Below are 12,729 nucleotides of genomic sequence, written 5' to 3' on the forward strand. Positions count from 1 at the left end.
CTGCCCAGAGAACTTCGAATGTTTTTCGTGGCACCCTGATGGACTTGGAGAAGAAAACAAGGTTTTATTTGGGCTGAAGAAAGAGCTCAGTGTAGAAATTAGATTTCTTTTCTTCATGGTAAATGGGGAAACAATAAAGAACTTTCCCCTAAAAACTCTTTGGGACTTTTTTAAGAAATAGATTGTGAAATAAATGAGGATTTTTAAATCTTTTTTTCAGCTTTTATATGAAAAGTAAAAAACTTAATATTGAGAATATTATTACCCTTCTTGTTAGAGGCTAAACAATAAGCCTCTTAATTTCTCCTATGTAAGTGGTCTCAGGACACTTTTTTATGCTGCTACCCTTCAGTTGCCCAAGTTGCTTGTCAGCAGGAGTGTTCACTCGGTACCAGGGACATTAGCAAAGATGTAGTGTATTCAATACTTGAGTATTGCCCAAGTCAGTGCTGCTGCTTGGGAGACATAGAACAGGTTCATACCAGAGCCGTCCAAAGATATTGTATTGGTGCAATGCTGTAACTTAGCTGTGCTAAATATGGATCAGAATCTTGTTTGCCATCTGTTTGTGAAGGTGTTTTATTTATTTGGGTTTTTTTTTCTTTTTTTGCCGGCCTACTAACTGGACAGAAATATTGAGAATTAGTATTTGCATCATCTAAGTGAGGCTTACACTCCAAGCTGATCTGCTCATGCTCACCAATCCTTCACACTGTAGTGTATGTTACTGAGTCCGATATTCCATGTATGACAAACATAGGTTTCATATGTGCTGTCACCAGTCCAGCTGGGCATATTTTAGGAAGGCTGTCTTCTGGAAAGTGAGAATAAGAGCTGAGGAAAGTACATTATCTTGAATGTAAAGAAATCGTTGTGCCTGCTTGCTCTAGAGGCCAGTTTTCTTCTGCCACCCACGTGGTTTCACTTGATTTACTTGGGTTGTGTGCTGGTACATGGGTTAAACCTTCCCCAGTTTCTTCCTTGCTGTTATTTGTTTAGACTTGTATAAAATTTTTGGCTGCTTAGATTTTTTCCAGTATCTAAATCTCTCTCACTGTCCTTTTTAATGTGTATTTTAAGTAGCACCTTAGGGAGGTACCATGCCATTCTTTGCCAGTAACAGTAAGTAGTTCGTGGCCAGGTAGCGGTGGCCCCCCATCAGCAATGGCACAACAGTATTTTTGTAGCTCCTGCAGTCTGTAAGCTGCTCACATCCAGGTTTGAACACACTGTTTGGAGATGTTTGTTCCAGCACCATCGGCAGTCTGTGCAGACAACCTGGGTGCATATTTAGGGTCCTGATATGTCAGGCTTATGTGAGAGTAACGAACTCTTTCAGTTACTAAAACATTTCATTAGCGTGTGAATCCTGTTCTGTTGGATGTTTCCTCCCAGAGCTCTGAGGTGCTGACTGCAGACATGTTTAGCTGGGCAAAAACCCAGACCTGGTTCACCAGTCCAAAGACTTCCTGAGCTGTCCTTGCCATCTGAGATGGGTGGGCTAGGGAGAATTTCAGTCTGTGATCTTCCCCAGCATCCTGCTGTGCTAGCAGGTTGCCAAATTTTATTATATCCAGTGCACAGAATATTGTTTTTCGTCTGTTTGGCTTTACCCTGCCACTTCTGTCTCAGGGCTGTTTACCCATGGACGAGCTGCATTTGGGAGTCGCCGCTTTAGATCCGTCTCAGTTCTGTTGTATTCTCTGGTGAAAATCCTGAGAAAGTGAATGCAACCCAAACGGCTGGCTGAGGAAGGAAAGTCTGCCAAAAACTGTTTCATGGGTGTGCAAACATTTGTTCTTTTTCCTCAAGGGTACTGGCCAGTGCCTTGCTAACATACCAAGCATCAGAAATTTGTGTGATTCCCCCCAAAACCACAACTTCTTCTTTTATAGGTAGTAGAAAATGTGTCTTTTCATATATTTAAGATTTTTTGAGATTATTTGTAAGTAGATAATTTTATGTTATTTTTCTCTAACTATTTGTTGATGAGTAAATGCATCCAGTCTGTTTCTGCTTTTCTTATTCCATGATTTTCGGAGTAATAGCCCCTTCTTTAACCTCTGCCCTTGAACAAGAGGAACTTCCTTACTCCTTACTCAGAAGCATTTTTCAGTTGTTTCGGTCCCAAGCTCTGTCACTAAGCATCCCTCTCTAGAAAGAGCAATAGCCTGATGTATTTTTTCTTATGTAAGTTCTTTTTTACCAAGTACCTCATTTTTTATTTATCAAATGCGTAATTTAATGATGATCTGCTGTCGCCGTAAACTCCAAAGTTTTCCTGAGCTTAAAATGAGTAAGTGTTCCACATGCTTTCAGGTTTAATTCATTCATGAAAATCGATGCAGTACTCCTGGCTAAATCAAAAGACCTCTCATTGACTGGGGTTCAGCGTGTGCCAACGGACAGTTGCCGTCCATCAGCGGATATGCAATAACTTGTTACTTTGCAGTCACTTCCTTTGCATTTGAACTCCTGCTTTCCTGGAAAGGTTTTTTCATATTCAAGCCAAGACTTTAAAATACCGAAAGAATCCCTTTCAGATTTTACAGCAACACCCAACACGTTCGGTGGGTGTTTGTCACGGTTAGCGCTAAGGAGATAGTATTCAACAAACAGATGATTTTGTATTGGTCAGCGTACAGATCTAATTAAGACAGCCTTAGTGCATAATTTTATGAAGCTTTAGTAACTTACTGTTGTTTATCTGGTTTGTGTATACATATGCATAAGGGAAAAATAAGATTTTAAATGTTTTTACAAAGGCATCATAAATGGTATTAGCTATATGATGTATATATTACCAGCTGTTAGTACTGTATAGGACAAGAGAAGCTTCATTTTTGTCTTTTCCTTTATCAAGGGAGCAGAAATACTGCTATCGTAAGCATTACCCATTTTGTATTTTTTCCCTGTATGTTGCTAAAAAGAAAGAAGAAAAATATGCTGCTGCCTGACCATTTTTAAAACCTTGTATGTACGTTCTATTTGAAGATGCAAACATATTTTATTATAGACAGTGTGCTAATTGTTAGTAGTATGCTACTGTTACATTTAGAACTAAAAAAATGCAAAGATGACTCCACAACTTAAAATTGGGTTTTAATAAAGACAGCTATTCTTTAGGTACGTAAATGTAGTATAAAAAATAACTGAAAAGGGAGAGAATACTTCTGGCAGGATGACTTTATTCAGCTACTCCCGAAATAGCTTAGTTTGCCAAAATACACTCAAGTGTTTATTCAGTAAGTAATCTCTCGTTGTGATGGCAAGTAAAGCACCATCTGTACCTCTTTTATCACTAATATTAAGGGAAGGGAGTAGATTTGTTCACTGATGAGCCTGTTGCCATTGCAGTTTTTAAAATCTTGACTTATAACTGTTTCCTAGCAGTTTATTTAAAAGACAAAAAAAACTCACCTTGTTGTCACAGAGGTTGACATGTCAGATGCAGTCTGGTTGTTTAATCACTCCACTGCCTTTAGTCCAGTGCAGCTATAATGGAATCCTACTTCCCTTCTTTACAAAAGCAAACTTTATCTTAGATCTAATTTTCTGGAAAGAAAATGTATTTCTTTTCGTATCAGTTATAAAATGAAGTTGAACACTAGGGAAAATGTGTGTAAATAAGGAAAAATGAATGTGTGCCAGCTGCTCCCTTTCATGTCTGATAAGATTCCTAGAATTGATGTTGTTTTCTCTTTATGATGCAAGAATGTTAATGTCTTGACCAGGAATCTGTTTTTTCTCTAAGGCATCTGAGCTTTCTGCTAATATTTGAAACACTTCAAACTCATGCACTGATCTCTGAACTTTCACTGGGCTCTCACGGAGGTAGATGAGGATAAACTCCTCTTTGTTGTAGTGGAGTCCAGATCACAGTAAAGACCTGATCTTACCTTCTTCTCCACATCGTGTCTATAGCTGAAATGACTCATCTGCTCTCTGGAAAGAAGTTGGAGCATGTCCTGTTTTAAGGCCATGCTTCAACATACCGTATAGACAGTGATAGAAGATAATATGGCACAGCTGTTTTTCCTGAATTTTCCGTAATTCTTTACCTGTCCATGATCAAAAGAAGATAGCAAAGCCAACCTCATTTGAGGTTGAGAGGGATCTCATACCATCTGGGATGATGAAACTCATGCCTCCCCTCAAAAGCTGTTAAGGAGTCTATTCTGTTCTTGTTGTGTTAATCAACATCTTTGTAAACTAAGACCAGAGCATGAGTTTGAGTAGTATTACACAGTTACATTTGCTGAATTGTTGAATTACTCGTGTGCCCCACAGCATGGTTTTGGCTGGTGCCCGTGAGCACTCACCAAGCCACAGCCCAGGGCATGGATGAGGCAGCACAAGGGGCTGCGCACAGAAGTCATATAGATAAGACTACAAGGATTGGGTGGGAAGGTTCAGCTGGATGGACACGAGCGTGACACACCACTTTCCAGGCCAGGGAGTGGTCCTGGCATGTTTTATTTATGACTGTACACGTAGCCACACAGTCCACTCGACAGCATCAGAAACAGATTAGGAGAAGTTCCCCAAAGAAGAGGTCATTTGAGTGGAAGCATTTATTTCAGTTATTACTTGAGTCCCTTCAGGAGCCTTTTTGACAACAGCAGAGCTGGCTAAAACTGATGTTCTCCATGTTCTCCATTAGACATTAGTTCATGTTCTCCATTAGATTCAACAACCAGCAGTCCCTCTGCATCACTACTGGAAATCACTGCAACCCTGCAAACGATAGCTTTTCAATGTGTCATCCATCCTTGTGGTGTTAAGAAAAGTACTGCCTGCAATAATAACTGAGCTGAAAAACCTTTATCACTAGCACAATGTTCGGAAAGTTATCTCATATAGATTAAAAGGCCCGTGGTGAACAGAAAACCCTTACTTCTGTACTAGGTACAGGAGTAACCTGCCTGTCTTTATAATAAAAAACTTAGTGTGACCAGTACAAAATTTTTCATTTAAATGGATCCCACGAGTGTGATATATATGGTGTATGTGTGTTGGGAATGCGAGCATTTATTTCATACAGACATACGATTGTATTAAGTTTCTAAATTAGTTACAGCACTGTCGGCAGAAGGCGTAGGCTTTGTAATAAGATTTGTGCACAGAGTGGAACTATTTTAAAAATCGAGGGGTCTGTTTTAAAATAAAGCTAAGTGGAGAAAGTCATACAAGCTTTCCTTTGCAGAAGCGTGGAGTTTTCCAACCAGTACAGACCAGTTTCCATGCTGCTGTTTTGCCCTCGGTTATTTGCCGTGCCACGTGCCAGGGCCTGTGGTCCGGCTTCCTCCGGAGCAGGTGCCAGGCTCTGACTTTGCAGTTCAGGTGTGATCAAATCCCTTGTCTTGGGGCTTGCACAAAGATCAGGAAAACTCTGTGCGTATTCTGCCAGACCTTGCTGTTGTTAGAGTTTTAGCACGTTACAGGTTGAGCTGTTCATAGCACGAAAGAACTGGGCACAAGGGGGTGCAAGATCATCTCAGCTGCTGTTTTTTCTCCTTACGACCTGCGGAATCGAGCTGCTTGTCTCTCTGGCTGGGTGGAGAAGTATGCTATATAGCAAAGGTTTGTGGAGAACTCAAAAACTGTTTACGTGTTTGGACCGAGAGCCTGATCTCTGGTAAAGTACACCCCACCTTGCACTTCTGCAGCATGGATAACTGTCCCCTTTCCTACAGCGCTTTGTCACCAGCGTACAAACAGGGAGGCTGACCCGCAGGAAGGCGGGAAGGTCGTTCGCCCAGTGTCACCTATGGTGTCCATAACAGGAGTGCTAGGATGAGAAATTTACTTCGTCAAGTTCAGGACGTGCTTGTTGGGGCTGTGGTCCCTGCAGAGAGACCCCTGAGACGCCTGGTCATGGAAGCCATAGCACCTTGAAGTTTCCAGTTATGAGTTTGCTCACGTGTCTGTATGTGGCTTGTCAAAAATTACCTCTCTTCATTAATCAGGCGTTGAGCATTTGGTCTGTGTGACGTTTGATGCTAACCAGTGGGAGGACACCCTGGCACTTTGGGAGAGACGTCCTTCTGCCACCTCTCCCTCCTCCTGTCAGACACTTCTGCCTGCCTTCACAACTTGCCTTTGCCTCTCTCTCCTCTTTTCACTTCTTTTTCTTTTCCTGATCTTCCCTTCAGCAGCTTCCAGTTGTCCACTCACTGTCAGGGGATAACCTTACCGTACCTTACCATACCTTACCTTACCTTTCTTCTGTTCCCTCCCTCATGTAAGGAAAGGTGTCCCTAATGCTGCCAGGTGAGGTATCTCTTGGCTGTCAACCTCACACCTCCCCACACGCACGCCACTAAAATTAATGGAGGGGAGAGGAAACGGGCACCTTTCATAAGTAACGCTTCAGCTCTCTGTGGCCTAAAAGCGCAGGCACCTGCCCTGGTTGCACGACGAGCCGCAGTGCAAGCTTTCTCCTGCTCTTTGTCCCACCGGGCAGCAGTGGGACATGTCTCCCACCTTGCCAGCCACAGGTGAGCCCCCATCAGCCTCATGGGGCGCCGGCAGCAGCAGAGCAGACGCTGTCTCCTTCGGTATGGTCATGTTTTGCCTCTAGAGAAACAGGAAGGTGAAATTTAATATGCAAGCAGAAGAGAAAATAAAGTGAATTTCCTCCAGAAATCAGACCTCGCTGACTCCTCAGCACGTCCTCCTCAGCATTGAAAGCAGCACTAAAACCTTTCAGGTCCCTGCATAGACATTTCATGGGCAGGGATTGCAGGATTTTTCCTGGTTTGTCATGGAAACTTAAAAAAAACCACCACAAAACCCTCTTCTTCATTTCATAGGCTTAGGTCTGTTCCTTTATATGAAGCTTCTAGATTTTACAGCATTTCACTAGGTCTTTTGCTGTAGCTTTTGAACCTTAAATTAAATTGGGATTCATTAATACATTTACGAAAGGGAAAAAGGAGAGAGTCCAATACAGGTGTGCGGGGAACAGACCAGAAGAAGGACCTAGAGCACAAATACACACCAAAACGACTTTTTTTCTGGCTGGTATGATTAGTATTCACATAAAGGGAAATTTTAGCTCCTGAGAGCTGGTGTGCAATAGGAGTATTTACAGTGGATTTCTATATGCTGAAGTTACACATTTTGGTGGCAACATATAATTTTAGAAGTTATGATACTCACACCGTAAGTCATGAGGCAAATTCCCTACTACTTATTAGGTAATGCAGATAATTGCCTTTAATTTTTTTTACCTAAAGATTAACTAAAGAGGGTTGGCTTTTTTAAATGTCAAAGATTTCTTAAATAAAGAACAGTTACCTGAATATTAATTTTTGCTTTGGCGCTTTTTTCCCTTTAGGTTTTATGGCAGGCATACAGAGGAACCCTCAAATGTCACAGTATGGACCTCAGCAAACTGGACCTTCCATGTCACCACACCCCTCACCTGGAGGCCAGGTGCATCCTGGAATCAGTAGCTTTCAGCAGAGTAATTCAAGTGGTACTTATGGGCCTCAGATGAGCCAGTATGCACCACAAGGTAAAATGCTTGCTGGTAATACGTATGATAATTTTTATATATTTTTAAAAAAAAAAAAAAATATATATTGTGTATGTAGGTAGGTATGTGATTTCTTAAAAACACAAAAAAAAAACCCCCAAAAAAAACCCCCCCCACAAAACACCCTTCCCCCAAAAAATAAACCAAACAAAACTGTCATTCAGAGGTGCAGCTGCACCTTGTGGAAGAAGCTGCTTTTGTTATTAGCACCTTTCTCTGTATAAAAATAGTGACCTTAAATTAGGCAAGGAAATGATGAATCTGTTGCATTGCCAGGGCCAATGTTTAGGGGCCCAGGTATGTCATCTCTGCAACAAGGCCACGTTTGACCAAGCGTGGAATAAGGGTCTCAACACCGATTCCAAAATAGGTCTTCTTTTCTTAGATGGAATCTCAAGGCCAGTCTTAAATTGTGTAGTGACTGTGAGGGTTAAAGTCTTCTAACGAGCATAATAATACAGCGGCTACTGTGGGAATATAATATTGAGCTCTAATGCATACGGTTTGTGAATCTTAACTAACCCTTCAGACTGAGAGAGACAGTTCCTTTTATTTTGCTTGTTTGACAGAATTGTTGGAGGACTAAAACAAAAATAGAATACACAATTTCTGCCCCTGGACAACCTTGAACTTGTCTATTGTTTTGCCTTTAATGGATAACCTTTATAAAGTATGCATCTGTTTAGGGGTTTAATGAAGTTGAAGTCAAGCCACAGAATATATAAGGGGCAGTATTTTCTTTAGAGATACATAAAGAAGCTTTTCTATTTCAGCACTTCCTACTATTGCTTTCTTACTTAACATCCTCAAAAAGAACTGGAGACAGTGATGGGAAATTCTGTAAGGGCGGGCTCGGTGGCTTGCCCATGCTGGCAAGGATGGTTATTTTAGTCTCTGTAGTTTCTGAGAACTAGTTCTGATGTTTGTTTGCAGGGAGCCTTTCTGCCCTGCGCAATGTTCCTTTCTGTTTCATCTCTGGGTCACATTTGTTGTAGTGTTCTGAGCACAGGGCTACATGCCAAGATTTCCCAGTTTCTAATTTTGGCTCTGCCTTTTACACCATCTTTCAACTTAGGCAAGTAGATTCATTTCTCTGCTTCGCTTTCCTTAACTGTAAAATGGGGCTAGTAATGCCTTATAGCCATGTGTGAAGATTAATTACCTAACTCCAGTTGACTGGTGCTTTCCTTTTATTTGGAAAGCATTTCGCGGCCATAAAATTCTGTCCAAGTGCTTATTTTTATCTGCACAGTGAGCAACTAGCTTAACTGGTAAAAATCCAGTGGATTTATGATGTGCTATCCTGACTTCCAGCTGTACTGCTGCTGCTGAGATTCCGAACCATGGGAATAGTGGGTGTCAAGTGCAGTAAAACATTAGCCATCCACACTGATTGAATGGAAAGGTTTTTGTACTAAATCAATGCATTTAAGTAACACGCCGAATACTACTTTCTTTTTTGCTTGAGTTCAGCAGTTCTTTTCCTCCCTCTGTAGATGAAAGTGCCTATGTAATGATTTTATGGGTCGCGGTCAGGAAGAAACGGCTATTAAAAAGTGAACTTGAGGGGCAGGAAGAAAATGAGCATCATTGTCATTAACAGGCCGTTTCAGAAGGGTCTGGTGAATAGTGTGATGGATGAAAAGCGTGTTCTTCTGCCAGCTCTTGGAGAGTACCGGTGATCCCGTGCACTGGTCATCATAAAATTAGGGCCCTGCAGACTTTCAGCCCTACAGGTGACAAACAGGGCAGAAGAATACTACGTTTTCATCAGGCTAATGTGACCATTAATAAAATCCGTGGATGAAGATGGTGATACTTCAAAGTCATGTATTTACCTGGATTTAAGTTTTTAATAGCATTTTTCATTTTTAATGAAAGTAATCTGGAATTGCAAGTCTTAACATACCCTCTTACAAAGCACACTTATATACCAGCAGTGATGAATATATAATAATGTGGCCCCATTTGCCTTTTATTGCCAAAATAACAAATACATTAAAAATTACCTGTGTTGCAACCCAGTTCTTAAATTATCAAACTAAAATAATTATCAAGGATTTTATTTGCTTTCTGTGTTTTGTTCACATAGGCCTTCCTCCAAAATATTGTTAAGCATAGGCTGAGTTTGACAGGGCTACTTGTATTTTTATGTATGCGTCAAAGCATTCTGTGACACTAAGCTTTTCGTTTGAATGCTGGATTTCACTATGTGCTGTCCTGAAAACCATTGCTCAAGGCTAGTGTCTTTTCTCTGCAGTGGAATTGCTTACCATAGTAAAGACTACACCAGTAAGTTTGGGTTGGAGGAATTAGCCCCCAGTTCATGAGAGCAGAATGATCCATTTAATGCATATGGTTGATTTATTTCGTTTTCATGTGTTTACATGACACTTAGGTCTATAATAAGAGTAAAATGTATTTTCCCAGGAAGCAGTTCTGTACTGGGGACCTAGTCCAATCCTGTGAAACCATTTCCTACAAAAATAAAAAATGGCTTTGGCTCCACACTTCTGTGTGTCTGTGATACAACACAGGAGCACGCAGTACAGAACATTAGTTTTAATTTTGTATTAAAACCCAGCATTTTCCTGTCCCCAAGAATAAAAAAAGCAGAGAGAGAATGGAAGTTGTTACTGAAAGAAACAGTCTCTCTGGTTTGTGTTTGGACAGCATCTAGCTCGGGGGCTAATGAAGCTCTGGTCTATGACCCGAGCATCAAACTGCTGCCACAGCACAATGTCCCTTAAATGCACTCTGGAGAGCAGTCAGATGCTGTCGTCAGTTGGGTCTTTTAAGACAGGCAGAGAAAAACTTCCTGTGGTTTAGTAAAACATATCAGAAATGCATCCCCTCTCCCTAACTTTTCTTACTCAATTCAGCAGTAAAACTGTTCTGTTTGGGTATAACAAAGAGAGAAACCACTACTGAATATGTTTGAACTACACCCCAGAACTTCACAGTAAGTTAAACCCTCTTTTGTTTGTGGTAAAGTAATACGAATTGAGTATTTGTGCTTTGTAACCTTTAATGTTGGGCTCATTTCACAAAAGCACTTTGCTATCTAGCTCCCACTGATTTTAATCCTAGATTTTAATTAAAGTGGTAGCATCTTAAGGATGAGATGACCTAAGTATCTCAAGAGTCTGGACCTCTGAATCCAAACCCACATATGCAGCGGCCTGTGGAGTTAAGACTTAAATATCAACTGTATCTACTCAAGTCCCCTAGGTAAAATAGTTTCAGAAGAATTCAGAACAATAGCTTTCCATCGTCTGTACAAGAAAAACTTGATGGTTAAGTGCACATGTAAAAAATTCTACAATTATTTTCAGATACTATTTTTAATACTGTGAATCTGACCTCTGTCTCTAAAGCAGAGAGCAAAACTAACAGGTAGTTTTCAAATTTCCCTCTTTTCAGCTTGCCCAGAAATGGCAAGGTATCACAGCACTTTGTTCGGCAAACCTGGACAAAGTGTACCAGAGTTTCAGCAGTAAGTATGAACATCTGTCTTTGGCAGGTTGTTAGTAGGCTTTTTTATATTTCGTCTTCATTATACTTTATTATTTTTTTTCCTCTTCCCAATTCCAGTTACTGCTTTGGTTTTTCTGGTGCACTTGAGATGTTGTCTCTCTGGGTGCACTTCTATTCTGCCGAGGGGGAGCTGGAATTAAAAATTCCTCGGATATGGAGGGGAGGAGTTGTTCAGTAGTATTGTACAGCCGCTGTTGCCAGGCTTGTACCCACTTGAAAAGTGTGGGCTCTTGGACTTGGCTGCCTGACACGTCCAGCTGATGTGGGCTGGCCTAGCATCTGCTGCATTCATTGTGTTTAATGCTGCATCCATCTGTTTTCTGTCAAAGCCACTGCCAACAAATTACTAATCTATTAGAGAAACATGGAAATAAGATTGCACTCCTCATTCCTGGCAATTCCTCTTGTATTTTGTTTGGCTTTTATTTTGCCTTTTTTTTTTCCAGTCTGGGAAAGGTATAAGAATAGCTAGTACTTGAAGTATTGAGGAAATGCTTAGGGAAAAAAAAAAATGGAAAAAACACTGAAACTTGTTTTCCTTACTGAAAAGATACCACTTCCCTGTGCTCTTGGACATGTATCCCTGGAGATGAATGGTTAGGAGCTATTTTAACTGAGCCACATATTTTTATGGAGAAGATTCCTCTGGTTTTTTCTGTGTTGTGCTTACGCTGGAGAAGCCAAAACATGAAAGAAGAGATTTTTTGTCCCAATTCAAAATAGCATCAAAACAGCAATAGTATTTAGTATCGGTGCTTGCTCCTCCAAGCATGCTGCTGAACCGTACTTCATAGACCCTAGCTGACAAAACAAATTGGCTTTATGTAAATGCGACTGACAGTAGCTCCCAGTGATTATGGATATTGTGTCTGCTAGTCTGGGGAGGGAATTTGCTTCACTTTGGGAAGCAGTGCTGCTAATAGCACATACATAAAACGTGTTAACTGGCTGTGTGTAATCTTTGAGTGCACATATACACCGTCTTGCTGTGTTACATTTTTCTTGCACAAAGCAACTGGAAAACCAGAGCAACATCCAAGTTGTGTGTTAACACCTTTAACACCAAGCAGAGCAGTGTGAAACTAGTGAACCCAGTTTGTGGTCACATATGTTGGATCAGAAGTGTGGCTTTAGCAGGTCTCGGCAACCAGAAGTCTGGCTAGGGGCGATGGCTCGCTGAGCAGAAAAATGGTCAGCTGCCATCGGCCAAGGCTAGGGGAGGAAAAGGAGAAGTGACAGGGCAGTCTGAAGTCAGCATAAAGCTGAGTCTGGACCCTTTCATCTCTGTTGAACCACATATTGGGGATCCTTCTGTGAAGACCCCCAGGCAGAAACTTGATTTCTGAAACAGAAGAGAATTGTTTCTCCGTTTCCTTGGGAAGCGTAGGTCTCACGCGTTCTTGCTGAGGAGAACTTGTAGCAGAGTGAGTCAGTTACTGAGTGGGGAGGAGGAGAGGATTAGCCAAAGCACAGCAGCAGGAGCGTATGAATTAATTATGTGTGCATTCAAATGATGGATGAATATATTTATTTTAAGTATAAACAGGAGTTGCATGCCACTGACTCCTCTGCCTGGTAGCTGAGGCCTGAGGAGAGACGTGGCTGATCTCCACGTTCAGAGGAAGAGTCCAAGGGCTGCTGCCTTTGAA

At 41.2% G+C, this 12,729-nt stretch overlaps 1 protein-coding gene across 7 annotated transcripts in view; it reads left to right on the top strand.

The window, feature by feature from the left end:
- ARID1B (AT-rich interaction domain 1B) overlaps window positions 1-12,729 on the top strand; it is a 336,006-nt gene that overhangs the window by 258,771 nt on the left and 64,506 nt on the right. For all 7 annotated transcript variants that reach the window (XM_074580477.1, XM_074580478.1, XM_074580482.1 and 4 more), the window contains one exon: window positions 7,343-7,522. In XM_074580477.1, coding sequence (XP_074436578.1) covers window positions 7,343-7,522 — 180 coding nt within the window. The remainder of the gene's footprint in view (window positions 1-7,342; window positions 7,523-12,729) is intronic.

The sequence above is a fragment of the Larus michahellis genome, chromosome 3 (assembly GCF_964199755.1).
Source record: "Larus michahellis chromosome 3, bLarMic1.1, whole genome shotgun sequence".
Taxonomy (NCBI): Eukaryota; Metazoa; Chordata; class Aves; order Charadriiformes; family Laridae; genus Larus; species Larus michahellis.